The sequence below is a fragment of the Pongo abelii genome, chromosome 21 (assembly GCF_028885655.2).
Source record: "Pongo abelii isolate AG06213 chromosome 21, NHGRI_mPonAbe1-v2.0_pri, whole genome shotgun sequence".
NCBI lineage: Eukaryota > Metazoa > Chordata > Mammalia > Primates > Hominidae > Pongo > Pongo abelii.
This window is the reverse complement of record NC_072006.2, coordinates 32,943,903-32,970,259: the sequence shown is the minus strand read 5'-3', so window position 1 is coordinate 32,970,259 and position 26,357 is coordinate 32,943,903. Positions and strand designations below refer to the sequence as shown.

Genomic DNA, 26,357 nt, shown 5'->3' with positions numbered 1-26,357 from the left:
TACATCTTGGTAGAATTCAGGCCCCTCTCATCCTCCTAACTTGAGGGCCTTTCACTAGTTTTAAAAGGGCAGTTTAGCTTTTGGGAAGAGCTCATCAAATCTCATTGTTGATGAGTTTTTATACAGCTTTATCTCCAGCCACCTCTACTCCAGGAGGCTGGTGGGTGGGAGTGAAAGTTCCAACCCTCTCATCACTTGGTCTTTCTGGTGGCTGGCCCCATCCTGAGGCTAGCTAGGGGTCCCATTCTAAGTCATGAACTCACGTATTATCCCATTACACAGGAAATTCCAAGTGTTTTTTAGGTGCTGTGATAGGAACCAGGAAAAAAGGCTAAATATATTTCATATTATTACCACAGATAACTATACCTAGGAGTGGAATTGCCATATGGTAATTCTGTTTAGCTTTCAGGAACTGCCACTGTTTTCCGTAGGGGCTACACCATTTTACTTTCTCACCAGCAATGCAGGAGGGTTCCTGTTTCTCCACATCCTCACCAAGAGTTATTTTTTTTCATAAATGAGCCATCCTTGTGGTTATGAACCGGCATCTCATTGTAGTTTTGATTTGCATTTCTTTAATAACCAATGATGTTGAACCAGTTTTCATGTGCTTTTTGGCCATTTGTGTATCTTCTTTGGGTAAATATCTGTTCAATTCCTTTTTTGAAAAGGGTTATCTTTTTTATTTTCTTTTTATAGTTCAAATAGCAAACTATAGGTATCAAACTATCACATCGTTTGCAAAAATATTCTCCCCCTAAGTTGTTTTTTCATTCTTCACCATTCTTGGATGTACAAGTTTTTAATTTTGATGAAGTCCCATTTACATATTTTTTCTTCTGTTGCTTGTTTTCAATGTCCAATCCAATAATCCATTGCCAAATTCAAGATGATGAGGACTTACTCATTTTCTTCTAATAGATCTAGCTCTTACAGATTGTTTATCAGGTAATTTTGAGTTAATGAGTGATAAATGAAGGCATATGAGGTAGAATTCCAACTTCATTCTTTTACATGTGGTTATCCAGTTGTCCCAGCACCATCTGAAAAGACTACTCTTTTCCCAATAGATGGTTTTGGTACCACTGCAGAAAATCAATTGACCATTTATGTAAGGGTTTATTTCTGTACTCTCATCTATCCATTGTCTATCTTTATGCCAGATGCAGTTTTGATTACAATTTTGTAAGTTTTGTGAGACTTCTAATGTGATCAAGATTGTTTTGGCTATTTGGGGCCTTTTGTAGCTTCATATATATGAGGATTAGCTTCTCCATTTCTGCAATGACCACTGGAATTATTATAGGGATTACGTTGAATGTTTGGAGACTATTATTTGCTACTACAATAGTAAGTCTGGATCCATGAACATGTTGTCTTTCCTCATCTACTTAGTTTTCTTTCAGGATTTGTAGTTTTCACCTTGGTTTGATTGATTGCTAGGTATTCTGGTATTGCTTGCTTTGACTCTTAGGTATTCTTTTGGTTGCTATCCTAACTGGAATTCTTTTCCATTTCCTTTTCAGATTGTTTGTTGGTGGTGCATGGAATAGTTTTTATGTGATCTTGTACCCTAAAACGTTGCTGAATTCATTCATTAGCTCTAGTAGCTATCTTGTTGATGGGGTTTTCTATATACAGGATATCTTCTACAGAGATAGTTTTACCTCTTCCTTTCCAATTCCAATTCTTCTTTTTCTTGCCTAATCATTCTGGCTAGAACTTCCAGTACAATGTTGCAAGTGGCCAAAGTGGGAACCCTTGTCTTGTTCCTAATCATAAGGGTAAAGCTTTCAGTCTTTCACTATTATGTTAGCTGTGTTTCGTAAATCCCTTAATCTTGTTTAAAAATTGCCTTCTGAGCTGGGTGCAGTGACTCATGCCTGCAATCCCAGGCAGAGGCAGGATACCTTGAGGCCAGAAGTTTTGAGACCAGCCTGGGTAACACAGTGAGACCCCACCATCTCTTTAAAAAAAAAAAAAAAAATTCCCTTCTATTCCTAATTTGCTGGGTGTATTTATCATCAAAGGTTGTTGAAATCTTCTCAAATGTTTTTTCTGCATCTGTTGAGAAGATCCTATGGCTTTTCTTTTTCTTCCATTAATGTGGTAAGTGCCGCTGATTGCATTCATGATTATCTTCCCCCTACACAGTAACTTTAGAACAGTGTTCACCTTATTTTTGTACGCTTAGAGCTTGATGCACTAAGTACTAGAGTGCTGCTCAGTGAACACAGGCTTTGGGTGGAAGAAATCATGAAGATACCACAACTCAAAAGTTACATTAGGTTATATGTTATGTGTGTGACCCTGGCAGAAAGTTATGCCAAAATTGTTCCTATCCCAGCAGAATTTTCATTTTTAGCATTTGCTTCATAGAGGAGCTATCTAGGTAAGTGCCTTCCCAAGAGGATATTATGGGTACTGATTTCAACAAAACTGATCTTTGAATTTGATAAGTGAAAATGTTCAACTTTGTAATTATCTTAGTGTATGAGGGTGTACAGATGCAAACGGGTAGTAAAATATTTTATAGGGAAGAAGCTAAGATCAGGGTTTTTTCCAAGGCAACCCTTCTTGACTCTTTCAAGCACCCAATATATCAAAGATTTTTCTAAAAATAAAGATACATAGGTGCAATTATAATGTTCTCTTAAGAGTTTATTATAAACCAGTTTCACAGGCCACAAGGAAATAAAAGGACTATGTACAGCCTTACGGGAAACAGGCAGGGAGCTGAGGAGGGCCAAGATGAGTCTAGGGCCTTGGTGGGCGCATTCCCGGGGGAGGGGGCCCTGTAAGGGAAACCAGACAATCCCATGAGACTCCGCGAACAACAGCATAAGAAACAAACAGGTCTGTGGTAACGTGGCCCTGAGGAATCGAGCCCACGCCTCTGCGGAGCTACTTCCATACTCTGTGGCCAAGGGTCAAAGAAGGCCTGAAGTAAGAGTAAGAAGTTTAGTCAGTGCCTGATCTGCAACTTGAATCCCCAACCCTGCCCCAGCCTCCCACGCCCTGCAGTAATCGAGTGAGGAGAGGGGTATACATGGCATATGTGCTAACTAGGGACTACTCTGAGGCTGACTGGGTTCCTATGTCTATAAAAACCCATAGAGGAATAACCCAGACTAGAGAAACAGGGGTCACCAAGTTTGCCCATGGGTTATCTTATGCGGAAAGAACACTGGGCTTGGAGTCCAAACTCTCTGGGGGCCTATTTTCTCATCCATGTGGGGACTGATCTCAGAACTTCTCCAACTGAAGCTAAAGAGAAATCCATAATAGTATAGCAAAGCCCAGAGCCCCCTCTTAATTACTAGGCACTGTCAAACCAAAGAGCATAAGACAATCTCGTAACTTTTGTTAGGGATCCTCAGAATGCATTATTTCATAGTGTCCTGAGGCCGCTGCCTTAGATACTGAGAAACACCCTGGGTGCAGGACTGTTCTAACTGTTCTAAGAGGGAAGGTAAGCCCAAATTAAGAAATGTTCCCTTTTCTCTTTCCTTTCTGGATTTCCCTAGATTTAAGGCTTGAAAGCCCATGGGATATGGTCTAAATGCAATCTTCCCTCCATTTCCTGTCCCACTAGGCTCTAGGGAAAGAAGCCAAAGTCACCACTGCAGGCACTTACCTCGCATCCCAGGGGGAGGAGGCCGCATTCCCGGAGGGGGCATGCCCATTGGAGTCCCTCTTCCAGGGGGGATCCCCATTGGGGGACCCATAGGAGGCCTCATACCAGGAGGTGGGCCCATCATGCCTGCAAGAGAAAAGCCCCAAGAATATAGCTCAAGTGTCTATCTTGAAAAGGTAGCAAAAAAAACCACAAAGCTTTCCACCAAGTTCTGAGATAGATGGACCATTCCACCCTCTCAGCAGCTCCCAGAAAACTGACATTTGAGCCTAACACCTAGGGCTCCCAACGGCTCTTGTCCACCTAGTCTCATCAGTCAGCCACACTGGATCTCAGAGTAATCCTGCTTAATTATACAAACTCATTATCAGTTTCAGTCAAGGTTATATCTCATCATTAATCCAGCTAAGGCATCTTCTATCAATTAGCACTGGTCTCCTTATGGGCTCCTCACCTGGAGGGGGTGCTCCTCGGCCCATAGGTGGGGGAGGGCCCCCACGGCCAGGTGGGTACTGGGTTGGGGCCCCGGCAATACTGGCTGTGGCAGCAGCTGCAGCGGCTGCAACAGTACCTCTTCCTTGTGGGGTCATCACCTAAGAGGACATAAGAAGAAAGAGTTAGAAGAGTACAGTACAATGCAGCTCCCCACTCTCCTCTCCAACTTGGGGAAGGACAGCGGGAAATAAGACACCAAATCCCTTAATGCTATAACTCTCAGCACCAGACTTCCTATCCAAAACCACGTCGGGAAAGATCAAGCTTGAATGCCCACCTCCCATCTTCTAGACCTGAATGTAAGCATGTGCAATCCAAGTGAGAGAAGGCAACTGCATTTTCAAATATGACTCATGATTTCAATTGCTGTCATGGAAATATTTTCCTTAAATACAGTTGGCTAATTCGTCCATCTCTTTAATAGCATCAACATAATTTACAATGGCAAATTATCCTTTTCACTTGATTCTAGGGCCATGTATAAACCACAGTGAAACATTGATAGTCTGACAACCATAGGTTGGTCACTCTGGACCCTTTTGAAACTATGGGCCCTCCACTTCATCCTTTATTTTAGCCACCAGGAGGTGGTACCCTTTCCCCAACTCCTCACCTGTTGGGATGGCCCGCCAACCCCACGGACTGGCCCAGCAAGTCCTGCAGGAGCCTGGGGCATGGGAACCCCAGCTGGGATTCCTCTGCCAGCAGCCCTGCCGATCCCTGGGCCCCCGGCAGCTCCAGCAAGTGGAACTCGAGCAATACCAGTCTGAAAAATAAACAAATATGCTCTGATGCCCAATGGCCTGAAGATCAGGTATACTTTAGAATATTATTGCCAAGAGAGCCCCTCAGATTTAGAGGGCATCGAAATAGCTTATAAATACTACCTCTCCATGTGTGCCAACACCATTCTTCCTCCATCCAAGACTATGAGTTATCCCTGAAGCAGGGTACAACTTAAGAGTAAGTCTAGAGAAACATGCCACAACTCAACCACCTATATGCACTCCTGTGAAAGTTAAACTAAGAGCAAAGGGCCAGGGTTCCACTCAGGGTTCAGCAGGCAAGGCATTAAAGGGACATGAGATCCATTCCCAGCTGATTCTAATCCGCTAGGTGACAATGGGCAAATAATCCCACAATCCCAGGCTGAGTTGTCTTATCTGCAAATGACATGGTTATGGTACAACTGGTTGTGATCACAAAGGTTTACGATGGGTTATGTTAGACCAGCCAATTCTACTGGAAGTAGGTACTAAGAGATTTGAATATGTACATGGACTTTGAACCAAGATATGCTAACATCCCTTGCAGACATTTTTAACTGGAAAAGGCAGAAACATAAAAATCTCCAAAAAAGAAAATGACTAGAATAAACTACTCTGTACTCACTTGAGAAAATCTTTCAGTCATTAACTTGACTTTAAAAGTGTAGAGCAACTAGAAAAATGTTAACATTAAGTAAAAACACAGAATAACATAATATATGCCTACTATGTGTTAAGTACAAAAAAATCCAAATATATGTGGATTTTTAAAAAGTTAAAAGGATTATTCTCTTTTGATTAAAATAATGTCTTGGCAGGGCATGGTGGCTCATGCCTGTAATCCCAGCATTTTGGGAGGCCAAGGTGGGCAGGTTACGAGGTCAAGAGATCAAGACCATCCTGGTATATGGTCTAACCTGGTAAAACCCTGTCTCTACTAAAAATACAAAGATTAGCTGGGTGTGGTGACTCACACCTGTAATCCCAGCTACTCGGGAGGCTGAGGCAGGAGAATCGCTTGAACCCGGGAGGCAGAGGTTGCAGTGAGCCAAGATCGTGCCACTGCACTCCAGCCTGGCGAGAGAGCAAGACTCCGTCTAAAAATCTAAAAAAAAAAAAAAAAAAAAAAAAACCTTTCAAATGAAAAAGGGAAAGGGAAAACAAATTTGACTAGGTCTCTAAAGCCTGCTCTATTTCTATGTGTAGCTTGGTGTTTACAGAATAAAGATTGTCTGAGATCAAATGTCAGTTTCACCACTTAGTAGCTATGGCACCTTGGGCAAGTTACTAAGCCCTGGTTTATTCTATTTATAAGATGAGAATTTATCTCTAAAGAGATCTAAAGGATCAAATAAAATACTGAAGTGGTTGGTGCAAGGCATATTCTCAGTAACTATGAACTATAATTGTACAAAACAAAATACACACATATCCTATTGTTTCGGAGTTACAACTTTTTAAGGTCCACCTAGGCTTTGTCGTCACATTAAGAACTGACCCAGATGGCTTCAGGTGCTTCCTCCACTGACTCATTATGTACGTCAACTGAGAAACAGGTAGAGCTTTAAAGTCAGAGATACCCAAATTCTAGTTCCCCTTTTCCACTTCTTTCTTGCAGGGTAACCTCTTTAAGATTTCATTTATTATCTGAAAAAGGGGGCAAAATCCAGAGGATGCCTGTGAGAACTGCAATGAAACAGAATCTAACACAGAGCCTGGCTCACAGTAGGGCCTCCCTTCCTCCACAAGGCTTCCTGCTCTGACTTACATCTTTGGGAGGAGGTCCCTCTACTGTCATTGAGACCAGATTCTCCCCTCGCAGCAGCACCAGACCGAGGACTCGCTTCTCTTCCCTTTCTGCTTGTTTGGAGTTCTTTGGCCTAAAGAGAGGTTTAGAAGGAACAAAAAAAGTGTTAGAGGTGGGTAAAGTTCACCTGCCTAGTGGCCTCCAAGATTTGCTTATACTGCATCTCCTAACAAACAGTACACAAACTTTCCCAAGATAGCCCTCCTGGATAGTCTCTGCAGGCTGAACACATAACCTCTTAGGTGGCTATCTACCTGTTTCCTACCATGCCAAGAGGACACACTGACAAAGAGATAGGACAAGGTCACCAAAGCCCAGCCCGGGCCCAAATGCTATTCCACAGCAACTGTGAAGGCCCTTCCCTCAGCCAAGTCTTCTTTCTTAGGACACTATTCCCTCCCTTCAGCTTGAGGTCTTGCCAACATCAGGAGGCTGCCTAAACAATTCCAGTCAAATGACTCCCATCCACCTCACTTACGTGCAGTGTCCTTCTAATATCAATTCAACCTCACAGGCCTATAATTCTGCCCCTCATCTTACATCAGAAATAGGAGAAGGCATAGAAGGAAAAGGTTAAGAGAAATTTCACATACACAGAAATTGAAATTTCATATCTGTTCCTCAAAAGCACAAAAACAGAAACCCCCAAAAAGCAACAACCAGAAAAAGATGAACAAAATACAAATGTGAAGTAGGAAAAATAACTGCAACAGGATAGGAAAGTGGGGAAAAAAGCTAAAGCTAGATCCTAAAAATAAAGGGGAAAAAATAGCCTGATTTAAAAAAAGAACTCAAAAGATTTTGTTTCGGTATTTTACAGTATATTAACTGGTTGTCTGTGGATGGACAGTTTTTCCCTTTTTCGGCTCACATTTTCTTATTTTTTAAAATAATAACCATGTATTGTCCTTTCATAATTAGAAAAAAAACGCTTCTGGGTATTTTAGTTTCTATTCATAGACTTCTTTGTATTTTCAAAAATATTTTCCAATAAACATTTTTTATTATCAGGAGGGAACTTTGGAGTAGCTCCACGCTCATCTGTTGGCCCCTCTCTAATATGTACCTGGCACCCAGGCATCCCTACCACATTTTTAAACTATACTTCTTGACCTTGGGTCACAGAAGAAATCAGCCCCAAGGAGAATCAAAGGGAATTCAAAGTGAGTGACAGAATAATATGGACACTGCATATGACAAAAGAGCTGATGACCATGGAAGTCACATCATCTTTTTGTGCCTCAAGTAGCCTTGAATGCAAAACATGACGGGAAGCTAGATCATATCTTTTAATGGGCCAAAAAAGCTTAAGATCTGTGAGACTCAAGGCAAGGGAGTTAGCCAATAACTTATGGAATTGTAGCAAAGTAGAAAATATCTCCAATTGTTTGTATAAATGCCAACAAAAATCACTGGCCCCAAACCCACATGGGGAGCTGAGCACTTACCCTGAAGAGGGTCAGAGGCTTCTTAAAGCAGTTTCAGACCAGGCTGCATTGGGAGAGCCCTTTAGGCTACAGCTTTACAAATAGGCAATGAGGCCAGAAACTCAAGCTCTCCCCCCTCACACACCTGTGGGGAGAACATGAGAGCCCTTTACCCCAGTACCCAGGGGCACACAAAGTCAGAGAAACAAAAAGCCTAGCAGCCCTTCACAACTTGTACTTTGCTAGACCTAGACAGCAAGGCTTGCTGGACTGAAAAAGATTTCTTAGTGTTCAATGTCCCCATTTAAGTCTGCCCTCTAAAACTGGAGAATAAACAGAGAAGAACCAACTAGCTACATCACCACCTCTATTGCTTGGCCCACCCACTCAATCCATTCCCATCCTCCAGTCTCTGTCCCCCACAGTCCACTCCTCACTTGATCTTTCTGAACTCATCACAATCACAGAGGATCAAATTCATGTGCTTGTCAAAAGCTTTGAAGGTGCCAATGAAGATCCGGCCGTCCTGCAGGATGCACCTCATCCTGTAGTCAATATGCTGCAGCATCTTGCTGCTCTTGCCCACCGTCTGCAAGGAGAAATGGACAGGGATGAGACTCTGCTCTTTTGGACCCAAGCACCTCTGGCCCTCCCCAAAACTTCCCATGGCCTTCTTGTCCATGTGTCCAACTTTCTCAACAGATTCTTAGCTCAGTCTTCCACCCACAGCCCTTTCCTAGGAATTCTCCCATGCCACCCTGTTTTAGCCCTGACCTCTACCCAGTAATCTGCTATTCTCTCTTCCCTTAAAATCGGTCTTTCTCATATTATAATTGCTTTTCTCTATGTCATGTCAGTTGCAGGGATGAGAGTATAGGGTGTCCCCAAAATAATCCAATGCATACACACTAAAGCCATCTACCACTGTGCAGATTATAGGTATGTGACTCAAGTGCTATGGAATATTCAAATCTCATTAAAAAGACTGAGTAAAGGAGGAGCTAGAATAGGGCTGAAACTAAAAATCTAATCAACAAGAAACTTGTTATCAGGAAGGAGATCAGCTTCAAGGTGAAAAATGAAATCTACAAATCAAGAATTTGTTAGTGTGCCTCCAAGACTATATTTGGCAGAGGGAAACTTCTGATGGTTAGGGTACTAACCAGTTTGGACATATAATGGTCTTTAACCCAACAAACATTTCTGCTTTTATAACCTGGGTTCCAATGTGCTAAAATAAAGAAGTGACTATATAGGTATCACTTTGTGAACTGTCAGGTACCCTAAGCAGTTGTATTTCTCTATAAACAAATCACCTGGCATGTGATCTGTATATCATCCTCCCATCAGTCTGACTGCTATACCCAAGTCCTAACCCACCAAGTGCCTTCTATGGACCTCTGTTCATCTCTGTGAGCTCAGACAACAAAGTTCTTTCTGAACCTGCAAATATGCAGATCAAAACCTTGACTCCATGGCCGGGCTCAGTGGCTCACTCCTGTAATCCCGGCGTTTTAGGAGGCCGAGGTGGGCAGAACACCTGAGGTCAGGAGTTCAAGACCAGCCTGGCTAACATGGCGAAGCCCCGTCTCTACTAAAATTACAAAAATTAGCCACATGTGGTAGCAGGCACCTGTAATCCCAGCTACTCGGGAGACTGAGGTGGAGGCTGCAGTGAGCTGAGATCATGCCACTACACTCCAGCCTGGGTGATAGGGAAAGAACTCCATCTCAAAAAAACAAAACTTGACTCCACACAAAGATACTGCAAGCCACCCTCAGGTTAGGTGGTTCAGTTTCCATTCAATGACCATTTTAACCAGCTTCTAACCACAAGGGATCTGAACCTTTAGGGCAACATTCACTGGTTCAACTGAACTAATGTTTACTGGGTGCTGTGTATCTGGCACTGTGATAAGCACAGTACATCTCATTTAATCCCCAAAATTGGGCCCATTATTATCCCTATTTTACAGATGAGGTCACTGAGGCTGGGACAGGTTAAGTAACTTGCCCAGTTTCACAACTGGGAAACTGTGTTGGAACCTAGACAAAATGAATCCAGCGCCTATTCCATCCTGGTAGGATATTCCAAACAATATCCTACCAGGTTTCCTGGTTTCCAGTCCCATCGAATATACATGCCAGAGCTAGAGCAATCTTTCTAAACACCACTAAGCTTATGTCATTTTGCTGGTTAAAATCCTTCAGTGGGCAGGGCGTGGTGGCTCATAGCTGTAATCCCAGCACTTTGGGAGGCCAAGGTGGGTGGATTAACTGAGGTCAGGAGTTTGAAACCAGCCTGGCCAACATGGTGAAACCCCGTCTCTACTAAAAATACAAAAAATTAGCCAAGTGTGGTGGCGGGTGCCTATAATCCCAGCTACTTGGGAGGCTGAGACAGGATAATTGCTTGAACCCGGGAGGCAGAGTTTGCAGTGAACCCTGATCGAGCCACTGCACTCCAGCCTGGGCAACAGAAGCAAAACTCCGTCTCAAAAAAATAAAAATAAATTAAATTAAATCCTTCAATGACATGCCTCACCACCACTGAGGTAAAATAACATGCAAGGCCTTTAGTAACTAGCCTCCTGCCAATCCTTCCCGTCTTCCCTACTTTCTTCCTTTCTCCTCCAGCAACTTTTTCTCAGTCAACAAACGCAGTAAAATCCAGTAACTTTTTAAATCTTGTTACCCTTCAGCCTTTGTTCCTTCAGTTCTCTGGGTCTGTAATATTCCCCCCATTTTCGCCGGGAACATTCTTGCTAATCTTTTAGGAATCTGCTCAGGAACCATCTGTTTGAGAAAACATTCTTACCCCGCCCTGCTGCCGTTACTTTTACCGAATGACCACACTGAATTATATTATGTCCCCAACTACCTCTGTGAAGGAAGCAAACATATTCCAGAGAGTAGCCCCAGCGCCTGAGAAGTCAGGCACAGGCAAACACAGAAACATGATGAACAACTGAGTGGAACTCTTCCTCCAAACATTCTCTATCACCCTCCTCCGCCCTCCTCTCCATCCAGTAGACCTAGCAAGACTCTAGCGTGGTCCACAAGCCCCTTCCACCCACTTCCGCAACTCTTTCTCAGACTCATAAACTTCCACAAGTCTGAGCCTTTTACCGGGTCCCCTTGCGGCTCCAGTGCCTGCTCCGAAGCCCGGGACATGTATTTATTCGGCAAAAGTTAACTTAGTGCCTACTGGGTCCCAGGAATTATGGCTACAGCGGTGTCGAAAGCCGTGGTTCTACCCTCGCCCCTGCCGCGCGACCTCGGCCTCTGTCCCCGGATCCAACCTTTTCCTCGACCCCATGCCTAGCCGAACCGCCAAGGTCCTGGTCTTTCCCGCCCAGACCGGGCGGCCTCGGCCCAGGCCTTCACCGCCGTTAAGTGGCTCCAACCCACGACTTCCTCCCCGACCAGTCGCGGTTCCCACTCCACAACAGACTCGGAAGCTCCCGCGCCGCCAGCCTGTGCCCTCCTTACCATGGTGGCGGTTCTGATGGCTCTGATCCCCGCCGGATTCGCCTCCTCAGAGGCCTAGCCTCTTTCCCTCAGCCGATTTCCCGCCGCCGCTACCGGAAATGCAGCAGCACGTAAAATGCGGTCCGGTAGAAATCTACTTCCGGTCCAGCTCAGTAGCCCTAGAGTTCCGGCCCCGGAGCGGAGCTTGTGCTGAGCAGAGGCGGGGCCTGGGGACTGGGCGTTAACATCCCGCTTTGAAGTAAGGAGAGCCTTAAGTTCCTGTTTGGACACCTTCCTAGCTTAAATCTGTACTCAGGGCTGCTCTGTGTCACACTCGTCTCTCTTCACCCCGCCTTTCCCATTACCTTCTCGGTCCTCATTTCCCATCACCCTCCCCGGCTCTCTCCTCTACAGTCACTATTCTTGCTTTTCCCTCCACTGGCTGGACGGGCTCCTTTTCAGCCCCTCTGCATTTGCTTTTGCCTCTGCCCGGAATGCTAGTCCCCAAGGTATACCAGAAGGCTGCTGCCCTCACCTCTTTCAAGACTTAAGCTTAAATAACATTTTTCTAGTGAGGATTTCCCTAGCCATCCTGTAACCTTCCCACCCACCTCATCCTCATCTCTCCTGTATTTCTCTCTTGCTATCTAACACGCGGTATATTTTTGTTAGTTATTTTATTATCCCCTCCCCATTAGAATGTAAGATCCATAAGGGTGTGAATTTTTCTCTTTGTGTATTACTCATTGCTGTAGTGCCTAGAACACTTTAGCACAAAATAAGGGCTCTATCCATATTGCTGATGATCGCATCCAGTCGTATGACATTTATTTTTTTTCTATGACTTCTTTTTTTCTTTTGAGACATAGTCTCAGTCTGTCACCAAGGCTGGAGTGCAGTGGCACAATCTCGGCTCACTGCAACCTCTGCCTCCCCGGTTCAAGCGATTCTCCTGCCTCAGCCTCCCGAGTAGCTGGGAATACAGGCCTGTGCCACCACACTCGGCTAATTTTTGTATTTTTAGTAGAGACGGGGTTTTGCCATGTTGGCCAGGCTGGTCTCGAACTCCGGACTTCAACTCCTGGTCTCGAACTCCTGATCCACCCACCTTGGCCTCCCAAAGTCCTGGAATTACAGGCGTGAACCATCACACTGGGCCCTTCCTATGACTTTAAAATACAACATACACGCCCAAGGCTTTCAAGTTTGTTCCTCTAACCTTGGCCTCTTCATTTAACTCTTGGCCCTTTATATCCAGCTGCCAGTGTGATGTGAATGTCTAATAGGTATACCAAATTTATCATGTTGAAAACTGAATTCTTGATTCTATTCACTCTTTCTAAAACCACTTCATCAGTGTTCCCCATCCCCAAAGTTTCTTGGATTAAAAAAGAAAAGAAAATGAGAAATTTGAAGCATATTTCATTCTTGTCTTTCTCTGCCATCGAATAATCAAATTCATCAGCAAATCCTGTGGCCCCCACCTTCAAATTATCTTGAATATGATTGTTGTCACCCACTCCATTGCTTCCACTCTAGTCATAGCCACCATCATCTCTGTCTTGGATCATTGAACAAGCCCATAACTTGTCTCTTTGCTTCCTTTCTTGTTCTCACAGCAGCCAGAGGGATCCTTCTAAACGTACTGGGATATCAGATGATGTCATGCCCTGGTCTCCACTTACCAAAAACTTCCCAGCACACATGGAATAAAATCTAGCTCTGCACTCCTCTCCAACCTCACTCATCTCCTTCAACATTCCCCTCATTCATCATTCTCCAGTCACACTAATCTCCTTGCTGTTCCTCAAACCCAGCAAAGAAAGCTTCCACCTTGGTGCTTCGTAATCTTCACACCATCTCTAAAAGGTATGTTCTGTTGTCCCGTTTCTGTCACCTGTAGATGAAGAGGTGAAGCCTCATAGAAATGAATTATGTTGCCCAAAGTGGCGGAGTCAGAGTGGGAATATAGGTCCTTCTGGCTCCTCAGCTGTTCATTTGCCCCCCACCTTACCCAGCTGCCTAACACATCATTCATGCATGTGTTTAAAATAATTTTTATTTAGCATCTACTAAGGCCATGCACCGTTATTGGGATAGAGTCCTTTCCCTCATGGAGCTTTACATCCTACTGAGAAAGACATAGTAAACCAAATAAATAAGTATACAATGTAACATTAGAGTGATATGAAAAAAATAAAGGCAGAGAACTGAGAGGGATGGGGTACAATTTTGGCTAGGTGGTCAGGGGAAACTTCTCTGAGGAGTGGTATGTGAGCAGAGACCTGAACCTACACTCAGGTCTATCAGAAGGATGAATATTATGAAGGACATTCTAGAAAATGTATATAAAGGGAATCATATAATAACATGTGGTCTTTTGTGACTACCTTGTTTCACTTAGCACAATGTTTTTAAGGCTCATCCATGTCATGACACGTATCAATACTCCATTCCTTTTTATGGCCAAATAATATTCCATCGTATGGATGTACAGTAGTCCCCCCATATCCATCTTTCACTTTCTGTGGTTTCAGTTACCCACAATCAACTGCAGTATAAAAATAGGTGAGTACAGTACAAGATATTTTGAGACCACATTCATATAACTTTTATTACAGTATATTTTTATAACTGTCCTATTAGTATTGTTAATCTCTTACTGTACCTAATTTATAAATTAAACTTTATCATAGCTATGTATGCATAGGAGAAAATAGTATACATAGGGTTTGGTAGTATCTGCCGTTCCACGAATCCACTGGAGATCTTGGAATATAACCTCCTCAGATAAGGAGGGGACTACCATATTTTATCAGTTCATCAAATGATGAACATTTGGATTGTTTCCACCTTTTGGCTATTATAAATAATGCTGCTGTAAACATTCGTGTACAAGTTTTCATGTGGACATGCTTTCATTCCTCTTTGGTATCCAGCCAGGAGTGGAATTTCTGAGTCATATGATAATTCTGATTAATCATTTGAGGAACTGCCAGACTGTTTTCCAAAGTGGCTTCACTGTTATACATTCCCACAAGTGGTGTATGAGGGTTCTGATTTCTCCATATCTTCACCCATATTTGTTATTATCTGACTTTCTGATTCAAGCCATCTTAATGTGAAGTGCTATCAATTTCATCGTGGTTTTGATTTGCATTTCCCTCATGACTAATGATGTTGAACACCTTTTCATGTGCTTGTTGGCCATTTATATATCATCCTTGGAGAAATGCCCATTCAGATCCTTTGCTCGTTTTTTAATTGAACCATTTGACTTTTATTGAGTTGTAAGAATTCTTTCTACATTACAGATACAAGTTCCTTGTCAGATATATGATTTATACAGGTTTTCTCCCATTCTATGAGTTATCTTTTTTTTTTTTGAGACAGAGTCTCACCCCATCACCCAGGCTGGAGTGCAGTGGTGCGATCACAGCTCACTGAAGCCTGACCTCCAACGCTCAAGCGATTCTCCCACCTCAGCCTTCCAAGTAGCTGGGACTACAGATGCATGCCACCACGGTGGCTAATTTTTGTATTTTTTTTGTAGAGACAGGGTTTCACCACGTTGCCCAAGCTGGGTTCAAGCAATCCACCCACTTCAGCCTCCCAAACTGCTGGGATTACAGGCATGAGCTACCATGCCTGGCCTTTTCACTTTCTTGATAATATCCTGTACAAAAGTTTTTAATTTGGATGAAGTCTAATTTATCTTTTTGTTGTTGTTGTTGCTCATGTTTTTGGTGCAGTAAGAAAAATCTTTTTTGCCAAATCTAAGATTATGAAGATTTACCCCTTTGTTTTCTTCTAACAGTTTTTTATAGTTTTAGCTCTTACATTTAGATTTTTGATACATTTTTAGTTCATATTTTATATATGGTATAAGGTAGGGTCAAACTGTATTCTTTTCTAAATTGATATACAGTTGTCTCAGCATCATTTGTTAAAAAGACTCTTCTTTACCCCACTGAATAATCTTGGCACCCTAGTGGAAAATCATTTGACCATTGACACGTTTTATTTCTGGACTTCCAATTCTATTCCTTTGATCTATATAGCTGTCCTTATGCCAGTACTATACTATCCTGATTACCATTTGCTTTATAGTAAGTTCTGAAGTCAGAAAGTGTGAATGCTCCTCCTTTTTCTTTTTCAGGGTTGTTTTGGCTATTCTAGATGCCTTGCAACTCAATTAGTTTGCCAATCTACAGATAAAAGGGGTCATGAATTCAGAGCCGGGGATTAAACAGGCAATTCATTTGGTCTTTACTTGATAAAATGGTCCCAAGTTTCTGTCTAGATCAGGGGCGGGCAAACTTTTTAAAAATATGTATAAAACTGGTTAGTTTCCAATAAATTTTTTGTTGGAAGGGCCAGAGAGCATTTTAGGGTTGGTGAGCCATTTGGTCTCTGTTGCAATTACTCAGCTTTACCATGTAGCATGGAAGCAGCTATACTCAATACCTAGCAAATGAGTGTGGCTGGGTTCCAATAAAATTTTATTTATGGATACAAATAGATGTCACAAAACATTATTATCCTTTAAATTCTGTGCAACCATTTAAAATGTAAAGACCATTCTTAGCTCAAGGCCACACAAAAACATGTGATCAGCAGGGATTGGCATTTAGGCTGCAGTTTGCCAACCTCTGATGTAGACCATTAGATTTCTGTGTCTAGATTCAGGGTCACAACCCCAGCTGAGTATTCATAATTAATAGTTTTGACTTGCATTATTTCTTTGGCTTATCTCTGGGCTCACTAAATATATGCAGTCAAAATTCATGTCTTTTCCCTCATTTTAAAAACACACACATATACGTTCACACTTGTATCAATCTGCGTTCAACAGGGAGACAGAAACCATACAGTAATTTAAATTAAAGAATTATTTTGCCAGGGATGGTGGCTCATGCCTTTAATCCCAGCACTTTGGGAGGCTGAGGCAGGCAGATCACCTGAGGTCAGGAGTTCGAGACCAGGCTGGCAACATGGTGAAACCCCATCTCTAAAAATACAAAAATTAGCTGGGTGTGGTGGCGGGTGCCTATAATCCCAGCGACTCGGGAGGCTGAGGCAGGGAGAAATGCTTGAACCAGGGAGGTGGAGGTTGCAGTGAGCTGAGATCACGCCATTATACTCCAGCCTGGGCAACAAAGCAAGACTCCATCCCAAAAAAAAAAATTATTTTGCAAGGATAAATAGAAATACAAAAAGAAAATCCTACAGCTGAGGGGGATTACCCAAGGATAAACTTGGAAGGCGGGTTCCCTCCCCAAGGCTAGGGTTCAGTCCTTCTTGGAGTTGCGGTTGCAGACTACTGGATAGCAGAAAAGTTTGAGGGGGAAGGTTGTGCAGGCCAGAGTTGGTCCACAGTCACTAGGCAAGCAGAAATAACCCTCTGGGGCACAAGCAAGCCAAAGCTGGCAAATAGTACACAGAGGGAATTGGGAATACAGAGAGAGCTGGGGTGTTGATGTTGACACAAGGCCTGGATCACATGGTGTCTGTGTGGGGAAGGCCTAAGGAAACAACAGGAGCCAAGGTTAATGGGTGGATGAGCGGAAGCAGCCAAGGCACTGCTGTGGGCACTGCTGGAAATGGAGACTGGAGAGCTGCAAGAACCTAGTACACTTCTGTGCACAGCTTGGGCTGGGACAGCCAAAGGTGGCTACTGGGGCCCTGGTGTGCATGCACTAGAGCTGGGGAGAGGGTCAATATGGGCTGGGGAGGCTCAAGCCTCTGCACAGGAGGAGGTCAGGTGGTCTGCTTGCTAGACAGCCAGTCCCATGGGGCCCCCAGCATTTGTACCAGTGGGGCTGCAGAGAGGGTATAGCAGTGGCCTGGGCTGGGGCACAGGCCTGTGTTGTTTAGGCTCCCAACTGAGCCACCAGTGCCTGAGTGGAAAGCTGGAGAAAACGTACTCCTATGGTGGCCAATTGGTAGAAAAAGCTGTGTCCTGCAGGCATTTAGCATGGGAGAAAACTTCACTGGCCATGGAGTGGAGTAAAAATGGGTACTCTCGCAGAGGTTGCAGTGAGCCGAGATCACGCCATTGCACTCCAGCCTGAGCAACAAGAGCGAAACTCTATCTTAAAAAAAAAAAAAAGAAAAGAAAAAAACAGGTACTCTCCAGGGACCTGGTGAAAGAGCCACCTGACCCAAGAAAGAGGACCCTTCCCCCTGCAGTGTTGCTCTGGTACCCTCTACTGATAAACTTTATGCCAGCTGGCAAAGGAAACACATAAAGGGCCTAGGTCCATTTTCACAGACCAGGCAACAAAAGGAGAATTTGAAGCTCAAACAATAAACTGATAATTGGCACAATTCCACATACACACACAGACGTACTCTACCACATAGAGAGGCACAATCCTGGATGCAGATGGGAAAAAGAGGATACCCAGTTTGACTTACCCTCTAGAGAAGAAACTATTCTTATGGTAAACAGAGATAAGAGGAGTGTTGACTTTCTGGAGTGGTGAGAACTTTTTCTCTTTTGCAAATGTGTCTACTGTTCGAAAGCTGTGTTTGTGAGAGTCCTCTTTTACATTCTTGCCTGTCTTCTACATTCAGGCAATCACCAAGTGCTTTGGAGACAAACCCTATGAAGTCTGTCTTCTCTTTCAGTCCACTCTGCTGTTGCCATAGCTTGTTATAAATTTTGCCTGGACAACTGCAATACTTCTGACTTCCCAAATTTTTACTGGTCTCAGTGCTGTTTATCACACTTCTTTCATTCTCTTAAGTTTCCCCTCAGATTCTCTGCAATATCTCTTCTAGATCTCCAGCCCCATATGAAATTCCTTTGCCAATATATTCAGCAGAAAATCTGATTGGAAATGTTTTCATATTCTTATTAGCTATGTCAAGTGTACCTCCGATACTGCACAATTTATTTATCCTAAGATTTTTACAGGTTGAGCCTTTCTCTCAAGACAGGTGACTAGATGCAGTGGCTCATGCCCATAATCCTAACACTTCAGAATGCCAAGGTGGGAGAATTGCTTGAGCCCAGGAGTTCAAGACCACCTGGGTAACATAGTAAAACCTTGTCTCTATTTAAAAAAAAAAAAAAAAAAGACAAGCCTCTTAGTGGCCGTGACTTAGGAGAAGGTACAGGCCCTTCTTCTTTAACCTAGGTTACAGGTTACTAGAACAGACACAGAAGAGAGGAAGCTAAGACAAAAACGATTTTAAGTAGCATTAAAATTCACAAAACTCAGCTCTCTTTCTCCCAGCCAAAAAATTGCTTTCTAGTTCCCAAAGGAATTGGAAAGCAGGGAAAAGGTAAGAACTGGTGGCTGGCAGCAGTAAGGGCGCTGCTGAGCCAACTGCTCTGCCTGAGAGCGGGCCGAGCTGGGGAAGCTGGACTTGGCCTTGGGGTCTGCATCAGTAGCAGATAAGAGCATCACCTATACTCATGTGTAACCTGGCTTTGTGAGATTTTTCTAGTCGTCAACTATTGCCCCATAACTCACAGAAGGAATGCTTTTACCCTTCAAGAACACTAGTTAGGTAGAACTCTAGGAATCTTGTTGCACTATTTTTTTTTTTTAGGATTCTAGAATGTCGTGCTTCAACCAGTCCCAAATTTCTCTTTAATCAAAGAGCAGCTGAGTGTTTGGCTATTCTGCAAAATGATTTCTAGTTTAAAATTAATGAATAAGATATGGGGCTAGATAAAAATAATCTTTCCACAATGAGAACGTAGATTTTATCCCTTACACATTTCATGCATATTAGAGAAAATAAAAAAGCATAACATGATATTTACTCATGGAAAAAGATTATGCAATGAGAGAATCTCATGTCTGTCAAGAATCCTCTACCACTTGCTCTCTTTTAGAAAAAAAGATTTAAAAAATTACATGTGCTTACTTTGTTTTTGTTTGAAATGGAGTCTCACTCTGTCGCCCAGGCTGCAGTGCAATGGCATGATCTTGGCTCACTGCAACCTCCATCTCCCAGGTTCAAGCAATTCTCCTGCCTCAGCCTCCCAAGCAGCTTGGATTACAGGCATGTGCCACCACACCTGGCTAATTTTTGTATTTTTAGTAGAGACAGGGTTCCACCATGTTAGCCAGGCTGGTCTCGAATGCCTGACCTCAGGTGATCCACCTGCCTCAGCCTCCCAAAGTGCTGGGATTGAGCCCAGCACTTTGGGAGTTTTGGATTTGAGCCCAGCACCAGGTGTAAGCCACCGCGCCCGGCCAACTTACTTTGGATATATGAGAAATATATGCACAGATATTTTGAAATTAGGTTAGAGCTTGCATGTATAAATTATTTCACCTTAAATCTGAATCACTTTACCTAATTTCACAACCAGATGCTGTCAGATTGCCTGCCATCTTGAAAGTCCCTTCAACCCAAATCCTTTCTGTGGACTCATCACACAAGGTACCACCTTATGACTACTCTAGGTAGTCATATCTCTGTAAGTTTTTTGGTCAGATTTTGTTGTTTCTTCTCATTGCAATTACTAGGTCAAATGTTTCCAAACTAAAATTGATTTTTTTTTCCCCAAAGAGACAAGGTCTGAGTGTTTTGCCCAGGCTGGTCTCAAAGTCCTGGGCTCAAGTGATCCTCCCAAAATGGCCTCTCAAAATGCTGGGATTACAGGCATGAGCTACCATGCCTGGCAATCCACTACCAGTTTTTCAGAAAACTCAGCAAAAATCAATATTAAAAAAAATTCTAAAACTAAAAGTGAGGCAGAATGATGGTGGGTTCTGAATTCAAGATCATGGTTTGAAGAAATGGGTAGGACATTTGGATAGCTAAATTAAAAGGCCAGAAAGAGGTGGAGCTCAAGACTTCTTGGAGTGAGGCTTAGATGGTGAGGCCAGGAAGGATGCAGTAGCAATTTGACTTTAGTTTGAGTCCCCCAGTTCTCTAAAGTACCCCCCACCCCACCCAATCTGGTCCCCTCATTAATAGGACTTGTTTGGATGCGGCAGGCATTTGAACACCCATCTCATGTTGGAAATAAGCTCATACACAAAAACTGAATTCTTCCTTCTTAGGCACCAAAGCCATAGTCCTGGAGTGGAAAATTTGCACATCTCTTTCTTCTGAGAGAAACTCTAGTACATTTCAATTCCGTTTCCTTCTGGGATGGAGTAGAAAGGTCCTGATAGTGACCCTTCCTAGAAACAAAGGAGGGGAGTGAGCATAGCCTGGGGAAGCCCCTTCCAGGGCTGGAAAGATGACATCTTTGCCCCTCTCCCTCTGCTGGGCTAGGGCAGGCAGTCCTTTCCCTGGGCCATGTCTGAGGTCGCTACAGGTTATGGGGGATTTCAGTAAAAAACAATAATTCTGCATCATTTTTTTTCTTTCCACTCCTTTTTTCAAAAGTAAGAGCTGGTTTTCTTGTTTGCTTTTTTCTTTCCCAATGGTAGGAGGAGTGTTGGGACTGTCTGGAATGGGGAGGGCCTAACCCTTCCCTCTTCAAAACCCTAGAGATTATATGCCTGCATATACTTTTCCCTCAGTGGCCTCCAATTCTGATCAGAAGTTGGTGTTATAGGGGTAGTTCTGGCAAAGGGTGGGGGCCCACACTCCCAGACATGCACATCCTTTTCCCGCATCAGACCTGACTCTAAGGAGCCACTGGATAATTGATGCTATGGTGTGAATGTCCCCTCCAAAATTCATGTTGAAATTCAATTGCCATTATAATGAGATTTATGGGTGGGACCTTTAAGAGATGATTAGGTTATGAGGGCTGAGCCCTCACGAACAGATTAATGCCAATATCACAGGAGTGGATTAGTTATACTGGAGTGGGTTCCTGATAAAAAGGGTAATTCCAGCCCCCTTTTTCTCTCTGTCTCACATATTCGCTTGCTCTACTGTCCTCACCATGGGATGATGCAGCATAAAGGCCCCCACCAGATGCTGGCACCATGCTCTTGGACTTCCCATCCTCTAGAACCATGAGCCAAATAAATTTTTGTACATTATAAATCACTCAGTCTGTGACATTCTATTATAATAGCAGAAAACAGATTAAGACAGCTAACTTCATGCCTGGGGGAGGCAAGTGGGGAGAGGCCTTGGAGCCAGTAACGCTTTCTTTTTTCATCCTCTCCTTGAATGAGGTGTCCAAAACACTTCATGCTTCTTCTGATTTTCCAAGCCTGATATGCATTTTATGGATCTTGCAAACTCCAACTGGGCAAACAAATTTGCTGGAGCCTAGGAAGACCCTCTCCAGTGAATAGTTATTGGCCCAAGACAGAGAATCAGAGCCAGGGCATGTGGAGTTTATTCAAAAGTCTGGGCAATTTGGGCTCTGAGGGAGGAAGATTTTAAAAGGGTGTGGCTAAAGGGCAGATCCTTGGCCTGAAAAACAATGGACAGAGTATGGCTAGGTTGTCTCAGACCAGTTATTAGAGGGATGATGTGTGGGTATCATTAGCAGGACTGGGCCCTAGAATTGGAGGGCCAAGGGGCATGGTATCAGAGCTATGTTTAGGGGTCTTTACATCTATTATTGTTGATCTGACATGGGGAGTAGCTAAGAGGCCCAAAGCAATGACTCATGACTACAGAACAGTTTGGGCATGGTTAAAGGACCTGCCTCTGCAATCTGGAAGGCTGTAGAGGGGATGTGGTTAAAGGGTCCCTGGAACTGGAGGACATGAGCAGATCATTAAGGACTGCAAAACTTCAGTGGAGTAGAGAAGTATTCAGCAAAGACACCTGCAGAAAGAAAAAGAGAAGGCGAGGTGGGGAGAGAAAGAGAAAGACACAAAGAGAGAGAGAGAATACCTAGGGAAGGAAGCTTTCACAGAAGCTGAAGAAAGTGATCAGTCTGGAGAAGAGGCAGCCCAGCCCTGGAGACCTGGAAAATCCCCTCCCTGCAACTGGCCTGTCTCTAGAACCTAATCACTCCTCCACATGAAAAGGATCAGATTCTCCAAAAAATCTATTAGATTGATTCTCAAGGGTTGAATTCATGCAGGAAACCCTGACTGTGAATTTGAATTCCTTGTACCTTTCTAGTCAGATGAGTAGCCAAGCCACATAGCCTGAATTTATTGAAGAAATTTTGAACTAAAACAAAGGGATAAGAAAACACGGGAAAGAACTGGTATATGAAAATAAAACGAGTTCATCATTTTTTGATTACTTAAATAAAGCCTACTTTTTTATTTCATCTGATTCCAAGAAGTAGAAAGTAATGCTTATTTAACAGTTACTGCCATCTTCGCTCACATACAGAGTACATGGAGGAGTCAAGACATTTCCTGAAAACCCCTCAGAGGTGAGTGAGGTAGTGACTTGGGGTAGGAAGACTGTCCTCCTAAGTCAGTTGAGGAGTGACATCGGGATGAAGCTCCACCCACAAGCCCTACCCACAGAGGTCTTCTCCCTGAGTGTGTCCTCCTTTAGTACAAGATGAGGTTTAACTTATTGCTAATGTGTTTCACATTTTCCCTCCCCACCCATGTAAAGCTTGTCCCAAAAAAGTTGTTCTTTGATGAGTACTTTTTCCTAAGTCCTTGTCCATTCTCTTGCAGAATTTCTATTCTATATACTCTGGGGCTTATTAAAGGGTGACTCATGGCTGAAGCCTTATATACACTCCTTATATACCTAACATGTCTTAGAATCAATTATCTGGAGAGACAATGAGATGGAAAATTGAGGATTCATTGGGGAGTGAGGGCAGGACTGGGCAGAGGAAGAGGCTGACCTGCAATGTGTCTGAAACCCAGTGATCCTCCAGTTCAATGGGTATCTCTGGATCTGGAATGACCTTCTGGAGTTGTCCCCGTTGAGTCAAGGGTTGGGGCCAGAAGCTACCCCTGCAAAGGTGCATTGCCCATGTGGTGTGTGCAGCTCCCTGTGGCTGAGAGCGAGTTGCAGAGCGGAGTGCATCTCTGGAATGCATCTCTGCCAGCAGCAACACTGTTGTCTCAAGCAGCTGGGGTGTTACCCCTGAAAAGATCATCTGGACGGAGCTCCACAGTGTCCCCACATGCAGATTCTCCCTGTGGTGTGTGATCACAAAAGCTTTTCCCATACATCCTGCAAACCAAGACCTCCTTCCCGAGGGCCACTTTGTGCCTGACTGTCCATTCTTTTACTGATGTTCACCGACACTCCCCAGACAAGGGTGCTTTCCCCTGAGGATGTCATTGGATGTTTGGTAAATGTTGATTATTGCTAAAGCCTTCCCACAGTCCCTACACATAAAATTCTCTCCTAAGTGTGTCCTTTTGTGCATGCTCAAGGCTGACTGATGGCTACAGTTGCCCATACTCTATACTCATAAGGCTCCTCTCCTGAACGTGTCCCTCCCATGCCTGATAAGGGTTGACATATCTCTGGAACTTCACTCACAATCTGCATACACAGGGTCTACTCCCTGTGTGTCTCTCTGGGGTAACATGAGGCTTGACTGGTCACTCAGGTCTTGTTCATGACCCCTGCATACACAGGTTTCTCCCGTCAGTGTGTCCTCTGGTGTCTGATGAGATTTGACTTATGACTGAAGCCTCGCCCACACTCCCTACAAACATAATGCTTCTCCCCTGAGTGTGTCCTCTGGTGGACAGGGAGGAGTGATTTCCGGCTAAAGCCTCGGCCACACTCACTGCACACGTAAGGCTTCTCTCCTGAGTGTGTCCTCTCATGTACAATGAGGGTTGACTTGTCACAAAAGCCTCGCCCACATTCCCTGCAAATAAAAGGCTTCTCATTTGAGTGTGTCCTCTGGTGTCTGATGAGATTTGACTTCTGGCTAAAACCTCGCCTACACTCCCTGCAGACATAATGCTTCTCCCCTGAGTGTGTCCTCTGGTGGACGAGGAGGAGTGATTTCCGACTAAAGCCTCGGCCACACTCACCACACACATAAGGCTTCTCTCCAGAGTGCGTCCGCTCGTGTATGATGAGGGTTGACTTGTCACAAAAGCCTCGCCCACACTCCCCGCAAACATAAGGCTTCTCATCCAAGTGTGTCCTCTGGTGTTTGATGAGATCTGAGTTCTGGCTAAAGCCTCGCCCACACTCCTTGCAAACATAAGGCTTCTCCCCTGAGTGTATCCTCTGGTGTTTTCTGAGGGTTGACTTATCACAAAAGCCTCGTCCACACTCCAGGCACACATAGGGTTTCTCACCGGAGTGTGTCCTCTGGTGTCTGATGAAGGATGACTTCTCGCTAAAGCCTCGCCCACACTCGCTGCAAACATAGGGCTTCTCCTCTGAGTGAGTCCACTGATGTCTATTGAGGATGGACTTACTTCTAAAGCTTTGCCCACACTCCCTGCACAAATAAGGCTTCTCTTCTGAATGTGTTCTCTGGTGTCTGCTGAGGTTGGACTTCTGGCTAAAACCTCGCCCGCACTCACTGCACACATAAGGCTTCTCCATCGAGTGTATACGATGGTGTCTGATGAGGGCTGATCTATCTTTAAAGCTTCGCCCACAATCACTGCAAATGTAGGGCTTCTTCCCTAAGAGGGTCCTCGGGTTTGTAATAAAGTTTGATTCCAGGTTATGGTCCGGTTCACACTCTCTACAGTTGATTGCTCCAAATCTCAAGGTTTCTAATTCCTTCAAGCCTTTGTCTAGCTGCACAGGGTTTGGTCTTTGGGCTGAGCTGGGCTCTATTTCTACTACCATGTTGCCTTTTCTAGGACTTGCTGACTGTCTTTGGAGTGGGCTGGGGAATGCCCTTGAGGTTTCTCTCTCCTCTGTCCTTGCAGACCAGGGTTTGGAGCCACCTCCTCTCTCCTGACCTTCTGCATTTTCATACCAACAGCTTAGATGGGAATACTGCTGCCCCTGCTGTTTCCAATGCCCTGGGCTAGAATTCCCTGGATGGAAGTGATTTTCTGCACATAAGCCCAGGAAGATCTGAAGTACATGTTGACTGAGGAACTGCTGACAGGAGAAGGCCAGAAGGCAGGAGGAACAAGTGTAGATTTCTGGCTTTGGTTCTGCTGAAGAATGAAAGTTTTCAGTTAGAGTAGTCATAAGTAAGGCTGCTGAGTTGTTCTGCCTTGTCTTAGGACAGAGAAGGTTTTACTGCCATGCCTGTAATTGATAATATAAGTACAACACAATTTGCTTCTGAACAATGATTCCTTTACATTCCATCACATTTTCTATTGCAATCCAGAAAATCCATACCAAAAATATCTTGAGAAACCAGGAACCTCTCAAGTGAGTATTCTGCTCTGTAAACAACTTCAATTATAGTTAGCCTTCTCCTAAGCCATAGACATTCACATTGGTATATACTGTCCACAACTCTTTGTTCTGCTTGGAGATAGTGGTCTCTATGACACATGTGGAAATCTCCTTCATGACTTTTCTTATTATATAAAAAAGGGTCTGATAGACATAAAAAGTCCCTCATTCTGGAGGGCTTCCGAATGTAGGAGAAAGTGTATGGAATATTGGTTAAAGAAATTATTGTATATAAAACAAACATAAATTTCAGGCTGCCCACCTGTAAACAAAGACTTATTAGAAAATGTCAAAGTACTAGGTTCTCTACTAAGTATTATGAATTCAGTAATGAACAAGAAAGACATGGTCCATGATTTTAGGATTCTGGCACCAAGCCAAAACAACAAAATCTGCCTTTCTTTCCACTTTTCATAAATCAGTGCCTTGTCAAAGCAACCAAAGGGAAAACACATTGTCAAAAACTAAAACAAAGACCACAAAAGGTCAAAAAATCAAATGGCACAAATCATTTACTTAACAGGAAAGGAGACACA

At 43.7% G+C, this 26,357-nt stretch overlaps 2 protein-coding genes and 1 long non-coding RNA gene across 24 annotated transcripts in view; 1 reads left to right on the top strand and 2 right to left on the bottom strand.

The window, feature by feature from the left end:
• Positions 1 to 2,638: 2,638 nt before the first annotated feature.
• On the bottom strand, positions 2,639 to 11,745 carry SNRPB (small nuclear ribonucleoprotein polypeptides B and B1). Of its 2 annotated transcripts, none has more exons than XM_002830116.6 (7): positions 11,629 to 11,745; positions 8,574 to 8,725; positions 6,671 to 6,782; positions 4,749 to 4,901; positions 4,095 to 4,233; positions 3,641 to 3,766; positions 2,639 to 2,944 (listed from the first exon to the last, which is right to left on the bottom strand). In XM_002830116.6, exons 1-7 carry the CDS (start codon positions 11,629 to 11,631, stop codon positions 2,934 to 2,936), a joined length of 696 nt encoding a protein of 231 aa, XP_002830162.3. In that variant the 5' UTR covers positions 11,632 to 11,745; the 3' UTR covers positions 2,639 to 2,933. The 2 variants fall into 2 exon arrangements, with proteins under 2 accessions (XP_002830162.3, XP_024094942.1); XM_024239174.3 differs by having other exon boundaries at positions 2,639 to 2,798.
• A 30-nt stretch (positions 11,746 to 11,775) lies between these two features.
• Positions 11,776 to 23,075, top strand: LOC129052198 (uncharacterized). Its single transcript, XR_008517091.2, has 4 exons — positions 11,776 to 11,866; positions 13,227 to 13,476; positions 19,943 to 20,013; positions 21,493 to 23,075. It is a non-coding gene; the product is annotated as an uncharacterized LOC129052198 (long non-coding RNA).
• Positions 22,739 to 26,357, bottom strand: part of ZNF343 (zinc finger protein 343) — a 27,540-nt gene continuing 23,921 nt past the window's right edge. For 14 of the 21 annotated variants that reach the window (XM_063720743.1, XM_063720749.1, XM_024239167.3 and 11 more), the window contains one exon: positions 22,739 to 25,571. In XM_063720743.1, the coding sequence (XP_063576813.1) occupies positions 24,076 to 25,571 (1,496 nt within the window). In that variant the 3' untranslated portion in view covers positions 22,739 to 24,075. Of the gene's footprint in view, positions 25,666 to 26,357 lie in introns of all 21 variants that reach the window. The other 7 variants (XM_063720745.1, XM_063720750.1, XM_024239171.3 and 4 more) reach the window with 2 other exon arrangements.